Source organism: Pygoscelis adeliae, unplaced genomic scaffold (assembly GCF_000699105.1).
Source record: "Pygoscelis adeliae isolate BGI_AS28 unplaced genomic scaffold, ASM69910v1 Scaffold66, whole genome shotgun sequence".
Lineage (NCBI taxonomy): Eukaryota > Metazoa > Chordata > Aves > Sphenisciformes > Spheniscidae > Pygoscelis > Pygoscelis adeliae.
This window is the reverse complement of record NW_008825167.1, coordinates 7,331,459-7,350,968: the sequence shown is the minus strand read 5'-3', so window position 1 is coordinate 7,350,968 and position 19,510 is coordinate 7,331,459. Positions and strand designations below refer to the sequence as shown.

At 38.2% G+C, this 19,510-nt stretch overlaps 1 protein-coding gene across 1 annotated transcript in view; it reads left to right on the top strand.

Annotated features, from left to right (window-relative positions):
- The first annotated feature begins 448 nt into the window (after window positions 1-448).
- Window positions 449-19,510, top strand: part of NOP14 (NOP14 nucleolar protein) — a 25,018-nt gene continuing 5,956 nt past the window's right edge. The window contains exons 1-13 of the mRNA XM_009328814.1: window positions 449-851; window positions 2,998-3,132; window positions 4,031-4,172; window positions 4,729-4,874; window positions 5,283-5,420; window positions 6,973-7,095; window positions 8,307-8,438; window positions 9,773-10,073; window positions 11,371-11,501; window positions 11,746-11,831; window positions 13,486-13,621; window positions 15,504-15,605; window positions 16,397-16,550. Of these exons, the coding sequence (XP_009327089.1) occupies window positions 654-851; window positions 2,998-3,132; window positions 4,031-4,172; window positions 4,729-4,874; window positions 5,283-5,420; window positions 6,973-7,095; window positions 8,307-8,438; window positions 9,773-10,073; window positions 11,371-11,501; window positions 11,746-11,831; window positions 13,486-13,621; window positions 15,504-15,605; window positions 16,397-16,550 (1,924 nt within the window). The 5' untranslated portion in view covers window positions 449-653. The remainder of the gene's footprint in view (window positions 852-2,997; window positions 3,133-4,030; window positions 4,173-4,728; window positions 4,875-5,282; window positions 5,421-6,972; window positions 7,096-8,306; window positions 8,439-9,772; window positions 10,074-11,370; window positions 11,502-11,745; window positions 11,832-13,485; window positions 13,622-15,503; window positions 15,606-16,396; window positions 16,551-19,510) is intronic.

The window sequence follows — 19,510 nt, the reverse complement described above, 5'->3', positions numbered from 1 at the left end:
CGCGGCGCGCCGCTCGCCTCTTCCCCACCACCCGCTGTTCGCCCCGGCACCAGCCTCCCCCTCCCCGAGGGCGGAGGCAAGGAGCAGGGAGCAACCGCCCGCCCCGACCATGGCTCTACCGCCCTCCTCCGCCCGCCTCAGCCAGCTCCGCCTCTGCGCCCCTGTGCCGCCGCCTCCTCCCTATTCCCTAGGACTACAACTCCCAGCAGGCTTCGCGCCACAGCGCTCGCGTCTCCCCAGCGCCCGCAGCGCTCTGTGTGCTGGGGTACGTAGTGCGTTAAACCTTTCCCGGCCTCCCCCCGGCTCGTCCCAAAGCGGGAGGGGAGAAGAGCGGCGCATCTCGCGATAGTTGAGCGAAGCTCTCGCGAGAGGCTCGAGGCTGGCGGTGCGCGTGCGGGAGCGCCGGGGGTGCCGTGTCCCCGGCCCCCCCGTTCCCGTCCTCCGCGCCGCGCCCCCCCGCCGGCTCCCACGAGGTTCGGGGGGAACGTCGGAGGGCAGTGGTCAGGGCCGAGGGGTGGTGCGGAGGGTTCCCCCCCACCCGCGGGCGCCATTTTGTTCGGCCTGTGTGCACCTCCAGCCCTGGCCCCTGCAGTCTGAGTGAGTACTGAGCCTCTCCTTCCCCACACACATCCGCGCAGGCAGCCAAACCGAAAATGGGGAAGGCAGCTAAGCGGAAGCGAAAGGTCTCAGCGCCCTCCACAGCCAAGGGCCCAGTGAAGTCAGCTATGGCCATGGTCAAGAGCAACCCCTTTGAGGTGAAGGTCAACAGGCAGAAGTTTAACATCTTGGGGAGGAAGACCAAGAATGATGTAGGGCTGCCTGGTGTCTCACAGTCCAAGGCCATCAAGAAGGTAAGAGGACATCAAAAGTTGGGAAGAAGGAGGGCATCTGTAGACGTAGCTGTGGTGGAGAGGTTATAAGCCTGGAGCCATCGCAGGTGAGAGAAGAGGCTGCCTCCGTTGTGCGCAGGAGGAGTGGCTGGTCACCTCACATTGCTAAGGTGGTGATGGAGGGCCTGCTGAAAACGTATCTCTCCAGTGCGATCCATGGGGTTCAGTAGTGCAAGTCTCCCTTATTGCATGTGTGGGAATGATTCTCTTTTCAAATTACCCAGGTCTGGAGTACAACGGCACATGTTGTCGGCAAGCAAATACCGGACCAGAGTGCAGGTGGTTGTCAGTGTACATTATGTTGGTCAGTGTTGGTTGTTGCAGGATGTTAAGCTTCTTGATAACGGTGCAACATTGTTGTAGTAGTGAAAGCTTGAAAGGGCACTAAGGTCTCAATGCAGTGGGAAATGTGTAGATAGAAAGAAACTACCATTGATTTGGAAAACATGCAGATGCCTTTTTGCGCACTGGTTAAATAGTTGCATTGTAGAAGTGATGCAAAATAATGTGATGCAAAATAATGATTTGTCATCATTGTTCTCATAAGAATGACTGTACAACTTAAGAAGAGTAAATCTTTTATCTTCCACCCTTACGCCATTTTAAAATTGCCTCTTTTTCTTTCTCTACTGACATCACTAGCTAAGCCACCAAAATCCATAACACGTAAGGGACAATCCATAACATTGCATCATACTATGCATCTGGGGTTCCAGCAACTTACCCTATCCTTGAGTGAAGCACTGGAATTTTTTATGATCTGTCCCTTCAGACAAACCAGGAAAGAAGTTAAAACCTCTGTAGTTTCTGTTAAAGCTGAAAAGAGCATAATTTGAACATTTGCCCCTGAGATTTTCTCTGAACGTGTTACATACAATCTGTGGTCGAACGGAATTTAAAGCACCTAATGAAAAGAGAAGTTCTTTTTAAAAATAGCGCAGCAAAAAGAAATGGATAGTATATCATTTTGCATGCATTGTGAGAGGTGATGCATTAAATAATTTTTTATCAATGAGAGAGGACATCAAATAATTGATAAACAAAAGTGCTTTTCTATATCCAAGGTATTAAGAGATGTTAAAGTTCATGCACGGTGTTTAAGCTGCATGATAATTTATGTAATTATATAGAAGTAAATACAAGATAGAGCTGGCACAGTAGTAGATGAAACCTGAGTTCTGGTGTTAGTTACAACAGTGTGTGAAAGTTGTGAATGCTCAGTGAGGCTGCGGAGGCCTGTTGTAGGAAACTGCCTTTTCCTTCAGTGCAGCGGTTTGTGAGTTCATGGTGATACGAATAGCAACAGTACCTTTCTGTAAGATTCAGTTAGCATGTTTTAAATAAACATGGATTTTTTTCCAGTCTAAACACGGCCACCATTTTCTTCCTTTAGAAACTATATAATATCTTCATCATGAAATTATAAATTAGCTTTCAGTCTTCATTACTATTTGCCCAGATTTTAGAAAACTGTATGAATGTTTAATATCACATTTTGGGTCTTTGGGTTTTATTTAATAGTAAGGTAAATCAAATGCTTGTCATGAATTAGATCGCTGGCATTGAAAAGTAAACCTGTGTCCTTACCTGTACCACAAGTACAGCACATACTACCTCATATAGGTCTGCTAAACTTCCTTTTACTACTTTGATGCATAACCTCCCTGTATGCAACACTAAAGCAGAGCGCTAAATGTGTGTACCCATTTGGGGTTTTTTATGTTTTAGATGACAGACCAAAGGAGGTTCAGCTGGCACTGGGGCTTTTTTGCTTTCTTTAATATGTTATTCTTGTATACTAAGCTTCAGACAAATCAGAATTCTTCAGTGGCGTTGCAGAGTTTTTATATGTGATAAAATAAAGGTGAGATACAGTGTACTATATTTTATCTTCATATGAGTAGCTTGTAAGAGAACTTAATGATTCTGAATATATTGTATGAGCTTCCCATCTCTTCTTGTTAATTTTTCCTTCTCTTTCATTGCATTCTGATAAATTAGATTATGTTGCCAGGTTACCATGGAGCCATTTTTTGCCTTGGCTTTGCAAGTAGTTACTCTCTTTGTTTTTTAATTTGATACCCTTTTTTTTTTTTCCTCCTTCTAGCGTACGCAAACATTACTGAAAGAATATAAAGAAAGGGAAAAGACAAATGTGTTTAAAGATAAACGTTTTGGTGAATATAACACCAAAATAAGTCCAGAGGAAAAGATGATCAGACGATTCACTTTGGAAAGACAGGTAAAGTATAGGAATTTAAAAAAAAACCCAACCAACAACAAACAAAAAGAAACAAACCCCCCCAAAACAACAAGAAACACTTGACTTCTTAGGTTAGGAGTGTCCCCCTTAACAGAGGGTTTTGCAGAGTAATGCTTTCTTTTTGATTTTATATGTTTGGAACTTTTATGAAAAAACAGTTTTTTGTGGGAATCCAAAATTTTTCATGAAAACTTTCTGGTTTTGCAAGACAACTTTTAGAAGCAGAAATTTCTTTGAGCATTTTTGAGCACTGATGTGCAAGAAAGCCAGTTTTAAGCAGATTCATTGATTGATTGGTTTTCTTTGACTACTTTGACTACTGTGATTTGGGAATTGCATTAGGAAAAGGCAACCACCATCAAGTACACTTTCAGATTCCAGTACAGCTGTTGAACAGTGGCCATTTCATTTGCTGACTAGAAGTCTGTAACTTGCTGTCATTCTGTAATGTGAATTGTATGTGCAGTACTATTTTTTCTGCCTCATCATACTCAAGTCTCCAGAATTGAGTAGTGTAATACTATATTCTACTGATAATTTCTATAGGTTATAGTCTGTTTCATTAGGCCTGAAATGCAGTAATTAAGAATTGATGTTACTAATACACAGATAAAACTTAAGCTTCCTAAGGTTTTCTGAGTTACTCTGTTTCTACATTAGTATAAGAATAACAGAGACATCATATTCCCTCACTTAAGGTTTAATGTATTTGAATGAAAGTGTTGGTCTGGTAGTGCTCTTATTCCAGTGTTTTGTTCCAGCAGAACGCTGAAATAAGAATCTCCTCAACTAGCATTAAAAATGCAGATGTTATTAATTTGTTGCCTGAGAATTAAAAATATTTTGTTATTTAATTGGTTTGTTTTATTATTCTTAGCAAAATTATGGAAAGAAGAATATCTATAATCTTAATGAAGACGAGGAATTGACTCATTATGGCCAATCTTTGGCAGAAATTGAAAAACTAAATGATATTATTGATAGTGACAGCGACACAGAAGAAAGAGGAACACTGTCAGGTAAGACATGTCAGCTAGTATCCCATTACTGGTTTTGTTGTTGGTACATGTACATAATTTGTTCAGTACTGTCTTTCAAGGAGAAAGAATATTATGTAATTGGTCGGAATGTTTAAGCCAGATTTGATTACTTCTTAACCACACATAGAACAGCTCTCTGGATTTTAGCAGATGTTAAGTTGGAACTACCTACCTGGCAAACTTCTTTAATCTGTGGGCTTTTCAGCATACATAGGTACCTGTATTTCGAGCCCTTTGGGCAGAATCTGAAGTGTGAGTTTTCTGGTTGCTTTCTTGCACTTCTGCACCTAAATACTAGTTAAAATGTTGAAAAAACATGTTCTTACCTCATACAAAATGTTTGTCAGCGTAAATTATGTGTCTAGCGTCAATCTCTTTTGGTATGGCCATTCCCATAGGGATGAGAATAGTACATGATTGGTTCAGTAGTTTTAATTGCTCCCACTCTCAAAGAATAGGTAGATACTGTCCCAGCAACACCAGCACTCATGTATGCATTTGAAAAGGATTCACAATCTACTTTTTTTTTTCCTAGCTGAATTAACTGCTGCTCACTTTGGAGGGGGTGGAGGCCTCCTTCGTAAAAAAGCGTCAAGTGGGCAGCAAGATGAAGAGGAGGAAAAACCTAAATCTAGGAAGGAACTCATAGAAGAGATGATAGCCAAATCTAAACAAGAAAAGGTGAGTTTTTAGCCCTGAAGTATAAATGAGCATGAATAAGAAGCTGTCACAATTTCTGTCTTTGCGGAATAAAATAGTAGTGGCATAGAAAACAAAGGAGATAGCTGTCTAGGAGAAGAGTCCAAGCTCCTTGAATAAAGTCCATCTGACTTTGTAGGCATTTTAGGATATGCACTGAATATCTTTTGTAGCCCCTAGTCTCCCCTTCTGTTGACTCCTAACTTGTTTTCTGTATGCAACCCTTGTGCCATTCAGTGTAACTCTATACTGCTTCCTCCACAAAGACTGTTTACACCTTTAAAATGTTAAATATTTAAAACTGTTTGCTAAAGACAGCATTTTGGTTTTACACTGTAAATGCTACGTCATGTTCAGATGAACATAACTGCTGCATTTGTTTTCCTCTAGCAAGAGAGGCAAACTCGGAGAGAAAGTGCATTAGAACTCACAGAAAAGCTTGACAATGACTGGAAGGAAATCCAAACCCTTATTGCCCGCAAAACCCCGAAGTCAGAGAGAAAGGACAAAGAAGTAGAAAAACCCAAGGTAAAGTTTTGGCTAGACTACTTTCTTTTGTTCTAATAACTTGTGGTTTTGACTCATAGTGGCTGAAGTATAAGGCAAAGTTCATCACTTTGTTAAATAAAATGTTGCCTGGTATTCATATTGAAAGAATGCTACCGTTTTAGGACAGTTTGGTTAGTTGGAGAACTACAGGGTTTAGTATGATTTATCTGATTTTAATCACCTATTTTTTTTCATTAGTTATCAAATCTGAGAGATGTTGCAAGTTGAACGACATTGTTGGCTACAGCTTATTTTTACGACAAATACATTTTCTTGAAGAACTAAAATTGTTGAGAACATTGACTTAGTTTGAATGCCTTTGCAGTGTTCCTTGGATAAAAAAACGATTATTTGACAACAGACATTTCCTTGTTGTAAATTGGGTACTGTCTCTACAAAAAGGGAATGAAAATATTTAACTTTTGAATAGATACCTTATGGTCTCAAAGCTTTTTCTATCATTCATATTTTATACTAAGGGAAATAGACTTTTAAATCTAAGAATAGGTATTGTAATGCGTTGTGCTATTTTTTTTCTTGTAGAAATTTTGTACTATATTGCAGAACATTGTGAATTTCCATTTATTCCGTGGCAGTAGAATTCAGTTTTTGAAAGATTGAACTAATGAACTGACCTTATGTTAAAACTGATCTCAAATAACGAACAGAAGATACTGGATCACAAGTTCATATTTTGATGTATTGAATTTTGTTTTTAAGATGTTTCATCATATGCTGAATACTCTAGTATGTTGGTAATGTGGTATCTTAGATAAAAATTTCATCATCATAATTTGCTGAAAAGGAAGATTAGATTCCCTTGCTTCATGTGTGTGGATCCAATTTAAGAATTACCAAGGATGCAAAGTGTGAATTAGTAATGCTCTATAACATTATCGCTGAATTGGAGAAAATTATTTAGTCATGCGTAAGAAGAAAAATTCCTAGAACTGAATTTTAGAGAAGCTGTATGGTTTAGTGACTTAAGCGGGTATCAAGAAGACTCTATTCGCAAGTCCAATGTAGTCTCTGCTAGTGACTGTTTTCCCAAGTGTGCTGCTTAAACTCACTGGATATCAGCATCCCTTTTTGTTTTCTTTAAGACAGACATCTATGAAACCAAGGTAACGAAGACTTAGCTCATGTCTGACAGTATAAAGTGAAATGTAAACTATAAAATTATTAATTCTACCTGCTTTTGAGAAAATAGTATTTTATTAATAAACAATATTTTAAAGTTTTTCAATTAATAAGTAAACCAGTTTTTATTTAAGATACTATTTGTAAGTTTTTTCAGTTGTAACTTAAATGGGGGGGGGCGTGGTAGAATTCCCGGAGAATTTCTGTTCAAGTGTTCATTCCATTCCTTGTCTTAATACTGAGTTGAATGTTCTTGCAGCTTTCATTGGAAACAGTCTTTTCCTTATATCTTAACAGTCTTACTTCTTAGCTGTTAGTCTGGCAGAGGGGTGGCTGCAAAGCAGAATAATAAAACTTAAGATAATAAACAATTATATAAATTTTTCTTCAGCCTGATGAATATGATATGATTGTGCGAGAACTTGGATTCGAGATGAAAGCGAAACCTTCAGAAAGGATGAAGACAGAAGAAGAATTGGCAAAAGAGGAGCAGGCGCGACTCCAGAAGCTGGAGGTATACCGTTTATGGTTTTAGATTGTTTTGTGGCCTGTCTTTTGGGAGTGACCGCTTATGTTCATTGCTTGACCTTAGATTGAAAGTGGCATATTGTACTAAACTGCAATTTGTCAGAGGGTGAATTCAGGAAATCTTCTGTTTGTGTTTTGTTTGCAATCTGATATTACAACAAAAAAACATAGGCTTAATATGTGACTAGTGAGGTTTATGAAATGGGTTGATCTTTCTTCAATAAAAATGTATTGCCTTCGATTTGCCTTTAAATGTTTTAAATTACTTGGAGTTGAGAGGTGCTTCTAAGTCAGTAAGGGGGAGTATCAGGTTGCACAGCAGTTGAATTAATACACTGGCAAGTCGTTTATTGTTTTCTTCTGGTGTTGCAAGAGTCTTCAAGGGGTGGCATGTATATAGCTTTGCTTTGCAGAGGAATAGGATTCTTTTGGGAAATGTTGCACGCTCTTTCTATTACATGGAGCTCTGAGTCTTACAGAAAGAATGAATAATTTGGTAAATGTTTCTCTCCTTTTTTTCTTTTGGTATACTAGGGACACTTCTAGGACCACAGGGATTCAGTACCTTCAGGTTACCTCAGAACAGCTCAGTAGCTAATAGCAGAACAGAAAGAAGGATTTACTTTCTTTTCTGTTCTTGTCATCTTGTTTGATGCACAGTCTCTCTGGTTGCCCAGGTGGAAATCCTTCTGTAAATGATTGGTTCAGATGTTGCCCATTGAGTCTATCTGCAAATTTAGTATATCTTAAAAATCTTGGGATAGGACTGTGTTTACTATAAACTTGTTACACATATGAGAAACACAGATAAACATTGCAGAATCATAAAACACTTTAGAAACTCACATTTTCTAGTAATGATGCATTGTCTCATAAGCAAAACGGGTAAATTTTAAAATGAGAGAACATAATGCTTCTGGTAAACCCAGTTTTAAAGCCTTCCAAAAGCTAATCCAATTGTGTATGTGCCCTTATTGGATTGCACTCCCCACAAAAAATAAGGCATCATCAGCTTTTGCCATAATTTCTCAAGTTGCTGTTTTGTCTTTTCATCAACTTGTTGAGTAATCCCAGTTAACTTTTTTTTTCCCTTTGATTTTCTTAGCTGTAGTATTTGAGGGATCTTTCATTCTGGTGTAGTTACCTGATTGATCTAGATGGCTCACATCAGTGTGTGGTATTTCTTCCAAAACACAGGCAGATCGACTACGTCGAATGCGTGGAATAGATGAACAGGCGAATAAAAAGAAATCCAGCCATGTGTCAGCTGATGATCTAGCTGACGGCTTTATCCTGGATAAAGATGACAGATGTTTATTGTCTTACAAGGTAAGGTTTAAAATTTCAGAATTTTCAGAGTCTGAAAAGAAGATGGGAAAATGAGTTTGGAAGTGACCTCTGTGGAGACCTCTAGTCCAACCTCCTGCTCCAAGCTGGGTCAGCTATGAAATCACCAGTTTGCTCAGGGCTTTATCCAGTCTGTTCCTGGAAAATCTTCAAGAATGGAGGTTGCACATCTCTCTGGGCAGTCTGTTCCACTGTCTGTCCGCACCATGAAAAAGTTTCTCTTTATAGCCAGTCTGAACGTTTCTTCTTTCAACTTAGGCCTGTTGCTTCTCATTCTCCTGCTGTGGACTGTGATGAAGGGTGTTGCTCTGCCTTCTCAATGATCTCCCTTGTAGGTAGTGGAAGGTGGTTATTTGGTCCATGCTGAACAAGCCCAGGTCTGCCTTTCCTCATAGGGCAGGTGCCCTAGCCGCTCGACGATCCCGGTGGCTTTCTGCTGAACTCGCTGCAGTTCACAGATGTCTTCACTGTATTTGAAGGGCCAAAACCGGATGCTGTATTCTATTTAGTCTTACAAGTGTCGAGTAGAGGGGAATAGTTGTTTCCCTCAATATAGTGACTATACTCCTGCTATTATAGTAGCCAATTCTATTAACCTACTGGGCTGAAGAAAGGGCTTTAGCCCTTCTGGTCTTTTTTTTTTTTTAATTTCTGCTGTATTTGATAAAACTTCCACCAAATTTCAGCCTGAGGATGAGTGCGTTTCTGAAAGAACCCTTCCCCTATGAAGTAGCTTTGATTAAGGTGGCAGAGCAATACAACCTTAAAGCTGATGTAGTGAGTCACCCTGACTGGTGCATGTGTGTGCATACTGATCCTCTCATCCTCTTACATATAAGTAACAAGGGAATTGCTGTTGTCCTCAAAGGGGAGAATAGAAATTGTGAATGTGAATTTAAACTGATGATTAATAAAATCAGAATGGGAACAAATATTTATCTGACATGCTATTTTAATACATAGAAGGAATATCTTTTTTTTTTTTTTTTACCAAGAATGCTTCTGTAAGTGATGGATTTTTTTTCGTATCATCTGCTAGTAGCTTTTACTTTTGTGTCGATGCTTTTAGTCTTCATATACTACCTCCTGTTCTTCCAGTTTCTTACAGCCCCTTGGAAATACCCTACTATTCTTATATCTGTAAGCATGTTCTCTCCTTACAATCCCTTCTTGGCCGGCACTGCTGCCATTCACTGGTCAGGGTAAAAAGGCTCAGATCCTGTTCATGTGTATTTAATGATAGCTTTGCATGGTGATTCTGGTGAGGTGCTGTCACTTTATCAGCATTTTAACTGGCTTATTTTCTCTACTAACAGGATGGAAAAATTAATATTGAAGAGGAGGAGGAGGAAAAAGACAAGGAGGAAGAAGAGGAAGGTGGGAAGGAAGATAATGAGAATGAAGGAGAAAGTGAGGAAGAATCTGCTAGTGAAGATGAGGAGGATGGTGCTGCAGATAGCCACTCTGATCTTGAATCTGACCTTGAGAGTGAAGAAGAAGCTGCAGGAAATAAAGAACAGAAGAAACACAAGACAAGTGAAAATGAATCACAGAATGTGAAGGAACTAGATCCAAAAATGGAAGCTGCCAAATCAGAGCTTCCCTATACATTTGCTGGTAAGCGAAGGACTGATCCAGAGATCCCTGTTGTCTTCTGGGGGTTTATAACCAGTCTCTTTCTCTGCCCTGTAGGATTATGTATTCCTGTTCATCCATGAAGTTTTGCTTCATAGTTGTCTTCTACTATTCCAAGAATAGCCAGTAACTGCTGTTCTTAGTGATCAGCCCTAATCATGCTATGAGCAGTGGGAACCAGGTCTATTTCACCCCAGAGCTGTTTCTGCTCCTCCAAGCAGCCTTAGAATGGGAAGATAAATACCGGGGAGAAAAATGAAAAGATCTGTACTCCTTTCTGAAGGCCACCAGCAGATCCGATCCAAAGTGCTAGTGCTTTGAATATCGGGAGCCAGAATAGTATTCTATTATCCGTTCTTAAATGAGAACAGATTACTTTCTCTAGTGTTTGGACTAACATTTTTGTCAGAGAAGATGCTTGGAGAGGCAGGATTCTGAGGTTTAATCCCTGTGATGTAACATCACAGTATTGTTAAATAGAGACACTCAAAGTTTGACTCTGTTTGGGTCTGTGCGTAGGAGGAAGGAGGAGGCACATTTCAAGTAGTACACAAAACATTAATTAATATTAAGTCCATAATGCATCTAACTATTGTCCTAGTATAGATTTCTCTAACAAAAGTATCTGTCGCAATATTAAACAACCTTTCAAAAAACTTCCTTAAGTGCTTGCATTTTTCCGTCAAAAGGAGATCACTTATATTACACAAAGCCTTTTAAATTGCATTCAGGTTTTGCTTTAACCAGAAAGCAGTCACATTAAAATAACTCAAAAAACATAACCAGTTAGGATGCTTTCTGGCGTGTGAACTTATGCAAGAGACTAAATATATGCCAGGTTGGATTTTTTTAATTATTTTCTGTTAGTGTCAAGATTCTTCCTTTTCTTAATATCCTTCATACAAAAGCTAGTTAGGTGTGAATTAAACATAGAGCTAATTGTATTATGATAAATTCATGGTTGAATGTGTGCTTAAGTTTAATTCTGCTTTGTGTGTGTCAACATAGTTGTGCTCAGCTTAGGCAGCAAATACAGGATGAATTGAATGTTAATTGCTGAAAAACATTTACATTATTTTCTTACTATGTTCATATATATGATGTTACATATATGCTGATGGATTATTAGTGTTTAAAAGGTAGTTATTCAAAAGTTGTGTGGTATCTTTTTTTTCTGAATAATAGCATTTTCAAATTGGAAATTTGTTAGATGTTCACTTGAATTAAATATATTAAGTTTGAGATTTTTGTCTGGTCAATTTTTGTTTTTACTTTCTAGTTCCTGAGTCCTATGAGATGTTTAAGTCTTTATTGGCTGGAAGAACAATAGAACAACAGCTTATTATACTGGAGAGAATTCAGAAATGCAATCATCCAAGCCTTGCAGTGGGAAACAAAGCAAAGTTGGAAGTATGGGGGTTTTGTTGGTTTGGTTTGTTTTAAGGTTTAAAATTAACTTTGGATTCCAGAGTAAATTTTAGTAAGTATTCAGGAAGCAGTATAAAACATACAGGCTTCTATCTTGTGAATAGCAGTAGAATCAACATACCACTCTTTATTTTCTATCTTCCTTATCACTGTTCTTTTGTGCTGTTTAAGAATATGTACGATGAAAAAAAAACCTAATAATTTTAACATATTATGCTTCTTGCAGAAATTGTTTGGCTTCCTTTTGGAGTATATTGGGGAGTTAGCAACTCTGGATATACCAGAGCTCAGAACAATTGACAAACTGGTCCTGTAAGTAATAAATCCTATGGACTTTTGCTCCTTCATAATTTAAAGAGAAAAGCTACCTAGGATAAAGCATTTAGCACGTTGTTTGTTTTGAATAGTTCTGTAGGGATTGTAGGCAACTGGTAACTCTCCAGCTCTATAGTGTTACAACTTTTTTTCATGTATTGCTTGAGCTATTAATTGTACCAAGACATTTTCAAAACCTCAGAATGCAATTTTTGATCTGCAAAATGCTTTTCATGGGTAGTGGATAAATAATACCTTGTATGCATGCAAATTTCTGTACATGAAGTTCTTTAGACTGCTGATTGAGGATTTTAAGCTTTGCAGTGACGGGGTGCAGTTCCCTGTGCAATCTTTGTTTTTTCCATGCATTTCCATGCTATGAACTCACTCAGGGAACTAGATGAAAATGGAATTAGAGTGTTGTGGTAAGCTCATACAAAAGTTCCAAATAAACACTTTGCAGGAAGTTGTCAATTTGGCATTGCTGTCTTCAAATACCTAACAGGCAGTTACAGTGACAAGAGCACCAAATTTGTCTCAGAGGTATACAGCAAAGGATGAGAACCAATGGACACAGGCTGCAACAAGGGAAATTCTGATTAGATGTAAGGAAAAAAATCTTCACAGCAAAGGTGCTGAACATTAAAACAAGTTTCCCAAAGAGGCTGTGGAATCTCTACCATTGAAGAAATACAAAACTCGACAAAGCCATGAGCAACCTGATCCAGTTTTGAAGTTAGCCATGCTTTGTTGCATCAGGTGATCTCCAAAGATCCCTTCCAACGAAAATTAGTCTGTGATTCCTATCTTGACTTTGCAGGCTAGACAGCTTTCTTTCAGTGAGTTATTTGTATGTAGTTTTCAGCATGTGGTTTTTTATTTCATGCTAAAGTAAATAAGTTTTAAAAAAATCTATTCTGTGCAGCTTTAGCATTCATTGCTCTGTTGCATTCATCAGCAAGATTACTGACCCATTGCTACTGTCACACATGCTGGGGCTTTGTAAAAAAGTGTAAATGCATTTTCATTGCTTTCTAGAACTGGGAGTTATTAATATCACTACGGACATTTTTAACTGAAAATACTGGCAATACTCTGACCAAACAGATGCAGACTCCTGACTGCATCTCCTTGTAGGTGCTAACCATAGGCCAGGAGCTGACCTAACTTTCTGGGTATTTTTTTCTTGTTTTAAGTAATAATTTTGCTAACCACATTGCTGTCTCACATGTTGTTTAACATTGCCCAAGAGTATTTAGAGTAGTGGGCTGCCTAGTATGTGCCAGCATACCTCAGTGCAGTAAAATGTAGAGTTAGGAGATTCAGAAGGATATGTTTTAACCATAGCAGATGATTTGGGAGCGTATTTTAAAGTTTTTAATAATTTTTTATTTAAGATTTAGAAACCACCAAATCAAATACTATCTCACAAGGCCCATTGAAAAATACATGTCTCTGTAAACTAAATGTATTACAGTAGTAATCTGTATACTGGGTGCCTATTTCTAAAAAAGAATAATTTGTTTCAGGGAATTTGTTACTGTTATAATGTAGATGGAACACAAGAAATCTTCCTACAGGTGCTTAAAAATCAGGTTTTTATTAATATTGATGGTGTAACTTGATCATGACTTACATTTCTTGTTAATAGGCCATTGTACGATCTTTGCCAGATGTTTCCTGAGGCAGCCAGTGACAGTATTAAGTTTATCCTTCGAGACGCTGCACACGATATGGAAGAAGTAATTGAAGTCAAAGGCCGTGCAACATTTCCAGGTTTAGACACGGTAACGAATGCATACTGCTAGGAAAATCTCTTGTTCTTTCCATTAGTACAGAGAGGCCAGTAAATGTGAGATGACGTTAAATTTAATTTTGTATTTCACAGTAGTATGTAATGAATTATTAGTATCTGTGACTTTTTAGGTTTCTCAATATTTTAAACTGCCTCTCTGGAGATAAGTTGTAACAAAAAAAAACACAACAAAAAAACCCTCTGAGAAACAAACAAACAACCCCCTCCACACACGTTCTTCAGAATACAAGTGTGACTCTGTATTATTAATAAGGGGAAAAGATCTTAAAATTGCCACTCCAGTTTTCATAGCAGAACATTCTTTGTTTTCCTGATGAAACTTACATGGGTAGTTCTAGGAAGAAGTGGTATTGTCAGTTATGTCCTGATTAACTGTGTTAAGTGCAAATGTTTAAAAAAGTGCTCCATAGAAGTGCACTATCTCCTACGTTAACAAAAATAACAATTAAATATTATTATGGGTATAAAAATACAACATTTCTTAGTAGTTTATATATGATAATTGCTAAATTAATGACTCAGACTTGACCTTTCCTTCTGATATTACTAATATTTCAAAATTTCAGTGGCCATGCCAAATGTGAACAGACTCCTTTTTCAGTGTCTAGGTAAATGGCTGTTAGGGAATTCAACAATGGAGCATATGGAAAATGAGTATTTGCTCACTGTATTAAAAAGTTTCAAAGACAAACCGTCAGTCAGTAATCCAAAGGGAACTGCTTGTTTTCTGTCTCCCAGCTTGATGAAGTAGTGCTGCCTAATGGAATAATTAGACGATTAGAAGAAAATAGACTGAAGGATTTGCTTAGAAGACTTGGTTGTTACAGCTTGGAAAATATTTATATTGAATTCTTTTGAAGAGTCTTTATTCAGGATGTTTTGGATTTTGCAGGAAATGTAGAGCGCTTTTAACTTCTATTTTTGTTTTGTCACTGTCACCCTTATGACACCAATCACTTCTGACTGATTCCCTTCAGTGGACTTTTTCAGGTTTCAAGCCATCATTATCTTTTAGGTTGGAATTATATCACTCTCCTATTCTCAAAGCACTTGTTTGAATGAATGTTCCTTAGACCAGTTGTGTTAGTAGACCTTATATGTGCCTGTAGTTAATCTAACCTGAAATTTGGACTGTGGTATTTAGTAACCAAAACAGTCAGGAGAATATGTGTTTACGACAGAAACTTCGTAGAGAGAAACAGAGCTGAAACAATAAAACTTTACTTGATCTAGCTTACTATGGAAATATCCACTTAGATAATTTTCAGAATTACCTCGCAACTGATGTTTAACATCCCTAAGGTCTTGACAGGAGATCACTTGTAGCTCTCTAACAAGTCCCCTTCAGTAAAAGTGTACGTAATCACTGTTTAGTTCTTTTGACTGCAACCATTATTTGTTGATGTGTGCTAGTGCCTGAGGATCCTGGTCACTTAATTGTCTATGTTGAGGACCTGTTGAAAGGTGTCACAGGTCCTGTCCTGTGTGGCCACTTGCTCATTTGTTTCTGGTGTGAGAGTATGTGATTGTGGTGGGCTGAAGGGGGTCAGATTTTCTCATGGAGTAAATGGGGTTGGATGGCATAGTTCCTTCTTGGTTGTTCTTTCAGCGGTCTCGTTGAATTAATGCAATGTTAGACCTATAATGGATATTCCATTTTCTCATGTAACTTAAACAGTCATCTCAATAAATAGGTCAGGTATCATATCAGACTTCTCAAAATGATGTATATTGTAGTATTTTTAGACTACTACATGGCAGTTCCTCATTCATCAGTTACATATGTGTAAAGTCAAGATCCTGGGAATAATGTCTTACTATATTTTGCCTTACTCTGTTTTATGTGCTGTCAGCTTATTTATTTGAAAATTACATCTCTGCTGTTTCCAACTTCTGACTTCTGGCATCCAGTTGTTACACCTGCTTTTATGTATATGAGCCAGCTACTTACAAAGGTAGGTCTATGATGTTGTATCTCAGCATATAACTTCATTTCCTTGTTTCTTCCTAGGACTCCAAATATATGTGTTGGCATTAATGTATATATTGGAAATGTACTACTGAAAAGGCAGCTTTGTGTTTGGTATAGTCACAGATAGTAATTGGAAGAAAAAGTGAAGAGGAAAAAACCCTTGCAGAGTACAGTCCAACTCACAAATCCATATCTAATAATTTTTTTCAAGCTGTCACACAAGAATTCCTTATATGGCAAATTACATAGGACTAATAGAACAGACTGAATACAGTCTGAAATCATTCATTAGTGATTTCTCTTCCATATATTGCATTTGCTCCTACTTAAGAAAGATATTTACTTAAAAATTGGCAGTATTTGTTTTCCTTGAAAATGTACCTGCAATGCAATGCATTGCAGTCAGTTAAAATATGTCCTTCTTTTTCAAGAGAAAAAAAGTTTCAAAAGTCTTGAGCTAGTTGTTCTATTGCTGTCAGATGCCCAAGTTGCTCTGAGCCTTCTATTTCCGTGGTTCATTTCTGAACTTAGTTTGTGGTTTAGCACCTTCTAGTGGTTAAACCAGTTCTGACAGACTTCTTACTCAATTCTGCATATGCTCTTCGGTGAGGGTAAGGGAAAGTCAATATGTTTTTCATGTAAGTCCAAAGGGTGTAATTTTACAGATTTTAAATGCGTACAACTTATTTAATATTTTGACTTTTTGGGAGATCCTGTATTTGTGTTGTATAGACTTTTAATTATTAATATTTTGTGCCTTTTTTTTTCTTTTAGTGTCGCATCACAACATTGCAAGATGTTATTAAAGGGTTGTTTATATGCTGTTTGTTCCTGGAATATGTATCTCTCTCCAGAAGATTTGTACCAGAACTCATCAATTTTCTTCTTGGAGTAATTCACATATCTCTACCCAAAAAACAGGCCCAGGGTGAGTTTGTTTAGTGTAAATGAGTAATAAATTTTAGTATTAGGGTTTATCTTTTAAATTTCAGTAAAAATATTTCACACTGAATTTATTGTTTTGAACAAAAGACCAAAATCATCTGCTAGGTTAGCCATACACAACCTTGATTCTTGGGCATCTTGTTATGAACTAGATCCTCTAGTTTTGGCAGGAAGGAAAGAACTGAAGTTATTAAAGGAGATGAAGTCATGTTGCCCACAGTGCAGTATTTTTGCAGTATTGTTGTTCTAAATAGACTGTGTGATTGGACTGTGCCCTGAAATTCACAGTCCCTAACGGATTCCCAATGAGTACCCTGTATCTTCACAGTGAGGCAGCAGCTAATGCTGCAGATACCATCCCTCTTCAGCTAATAGTGGTATCGCCAAGATGAATGAGAGAAGTGTATCACAAAGTTGGTATTTTTGCTTTTTATTTATTTGACATGGATTTGTTGTAGTGTAACAGAGGGCAGCTATCCCCACAAGCAGGATTAGTCTGTGCTGTAACATAGCTGTGTAAACTTAGCAACTTGCACAGACAACAGGGAGAATAAAACTATCTTTTCAATTTGATCCATGTGCTAGCAAATGATTTTTATTTGCCAGCCTTCCTCTTTCTTTGACTTTTTCTTTTGGATTCATTTCTAGCTTTAAAGTTATTCTAGATCTGGGGCCTTTTTGTTGACAAGTTTAGTGACAATAATTCACTTACAAGGAGTTTTGTCAGAGCATAGTAACGTAACTCGTGTTAGCATCTCTGTCTGGGTCACTCTGAGTGTCACTTAGCATGCGTGAAGAGACTCTGCAGGCAGGATATTCTCAAGTGAAAAATTCAATTATTTGTTGGCAAACTCACAAGACATCTGGGATTTAATGAACTACAGGCTACATATTAATATGCTTGTCACTCTTGATAAGACACCTGAAGAGTCTCTGTTCTCTAGGTAGTCATCAGTCTGGTGAGGAAGGTTCAGCTTCTGTTGCTGCAGTATTCCAGTACATCTTCAGTAGTACTGAGTGGTGTCTTGCAGCTCCCTTCTCTTTTTTTCCCTTTAGGATTTTTATGCCTTTCCATGCTGGCATTTTTTTCCTTTTGAATTCTTGAGCTACTAATGATCCCTTTCTCAACAAGCTTAGCACTGCAGTTTCACCTTTACTATCTTGTATGGCTGTACCCTACAGACTTTGTCCCAGCTGCTTCTCACAGCTTAGCAGTTTCCTCTGAAGTGTGAGCCAAGGTTACACAGCTGGGCTGCATCAGAGCTAAGCCCTGGATTCTCAGAACACAGACAGCTGAACTCTTAGAAGGAGGTGGGAAGAGGTTACAGAGTGGGTGGGTTACATAGCACTTAAAGTATTTTCTCCTTTGTGTAATCTCTTAGGAATGTTTGATCTATAAAAGTTTTTGGTACAGTTAAAATATAGGATTCTGCAAAATCAGATAAGAAACTACTTTAAAATATTTAGTGGTAATTGATGATCAAGTGTTAACTTTTTTTTTATTTCCCTTGTATTTCTGTTTAATGATTTTGCACTAGTTAAATTTGCATGGTGTTAGTTTCTGTTATCAGTGAGGAAAAGCTCAATAAAAGAGGCACAGTGTTCTCTTTGAGAATTTTTCAGTCAATAGTAATGTTTTCAAGTTATCAAAGTATCCAATCATATTTTTAAATATTCATGGTGGAAGTATTGCTGATAAATGTGATGGTTAGGCTGTCAACACAGAATATTTTAATATGAACACACATCCAGTTCTCTGGAGTGTTGATATACTGTCACACCAAAAAATTTCTTGGGGGTCAGTTTTGACAGTAAGTAGAATCAGCATATGGAACCCTTACTGTTTTAATTTTATGAGCTTGATCCATAAATTTCTTACATGAAGAAATTATATAGAATACAACTTCATAAAAGACTGAAATACAGTCTGCTTTAGACTCAAAGAAAAAAAAAAAAACAATTATTACCTTAAAAAAGGAGAAAAGCTGCAGGTGGAGGGGGTGGGAAGGAAGTGTCATTGTTGATAGCCTTAGCTAATGGAATTGTTTGTGAGATCTGCTATCCTCTCACAAGTAAAGCAGATAATAAAACTCACGTATCTTAGTTCCTGATCTTGCATATGTCTGTGTGTCATAATCTCTCAAAACTTTGGGTCTCAAACCTTATGAATTGTTATTTAAACATACTGTCTTCTGGCCTGTCTGTAAAGAGCCATGTTCAGGTTCTAAAGCGTGTAAATAATCTTAACTTACAGTTTGAAAAAGTTTTGAAATAAGTTCCATTGCAAGCTTGCAGGATGTAAGGAAAACAAAGAAAGGGGGTGGGTAGGAGGAAAGGTCCGGCACAGAGGCTGCAAATTATTTTCTCCCTTAGCCATGAAATTCCTCAGATGCTTCCTTCATGTTGCTCTATAAGTACCATTTTGCAGATCAGCTTATGATCAGAAGCACAGTGATTCTTAAGTGTTTTCTGTATGCCCTGCCCCAGTGTTCCGTGCTGTTCTTGTTTTAAAACTACTTAGCTGGAGTGGGAGAGAACTTTACAGCATGTATCTGAGGGCGCCTGCTGAGAGGTCACGGGAGAGGCTTGGTGATGTACTGCAACTGTGGGTTCTCCCTGCTCCAGCTCACTGTGCTGCTTGACCACTTTCTAGTCAAAGCTTTCTACTTGTAACTCCATGGGAAAGTCCTATTCCTGCTCTTTCCTCTTAAGCATATCCAGTACTCCATCCTCACTGGCAGTTTAACCGTGCATCCTGTTCGCCACAGGGCAGACATGTACCTACATGTCTTCTCTCTCCCCATGCACAGAATCCTGGAATGGTTTGGGTTGGAAGGGACCTTCAAGATCATCTAGTTCCAAGTTCCCTGCCATGGGCAGGGACACCTTCCACTAGACCAGGTTGCTCAAAGCCTCATCCAACCTGGCCTTGAACACTTCCAG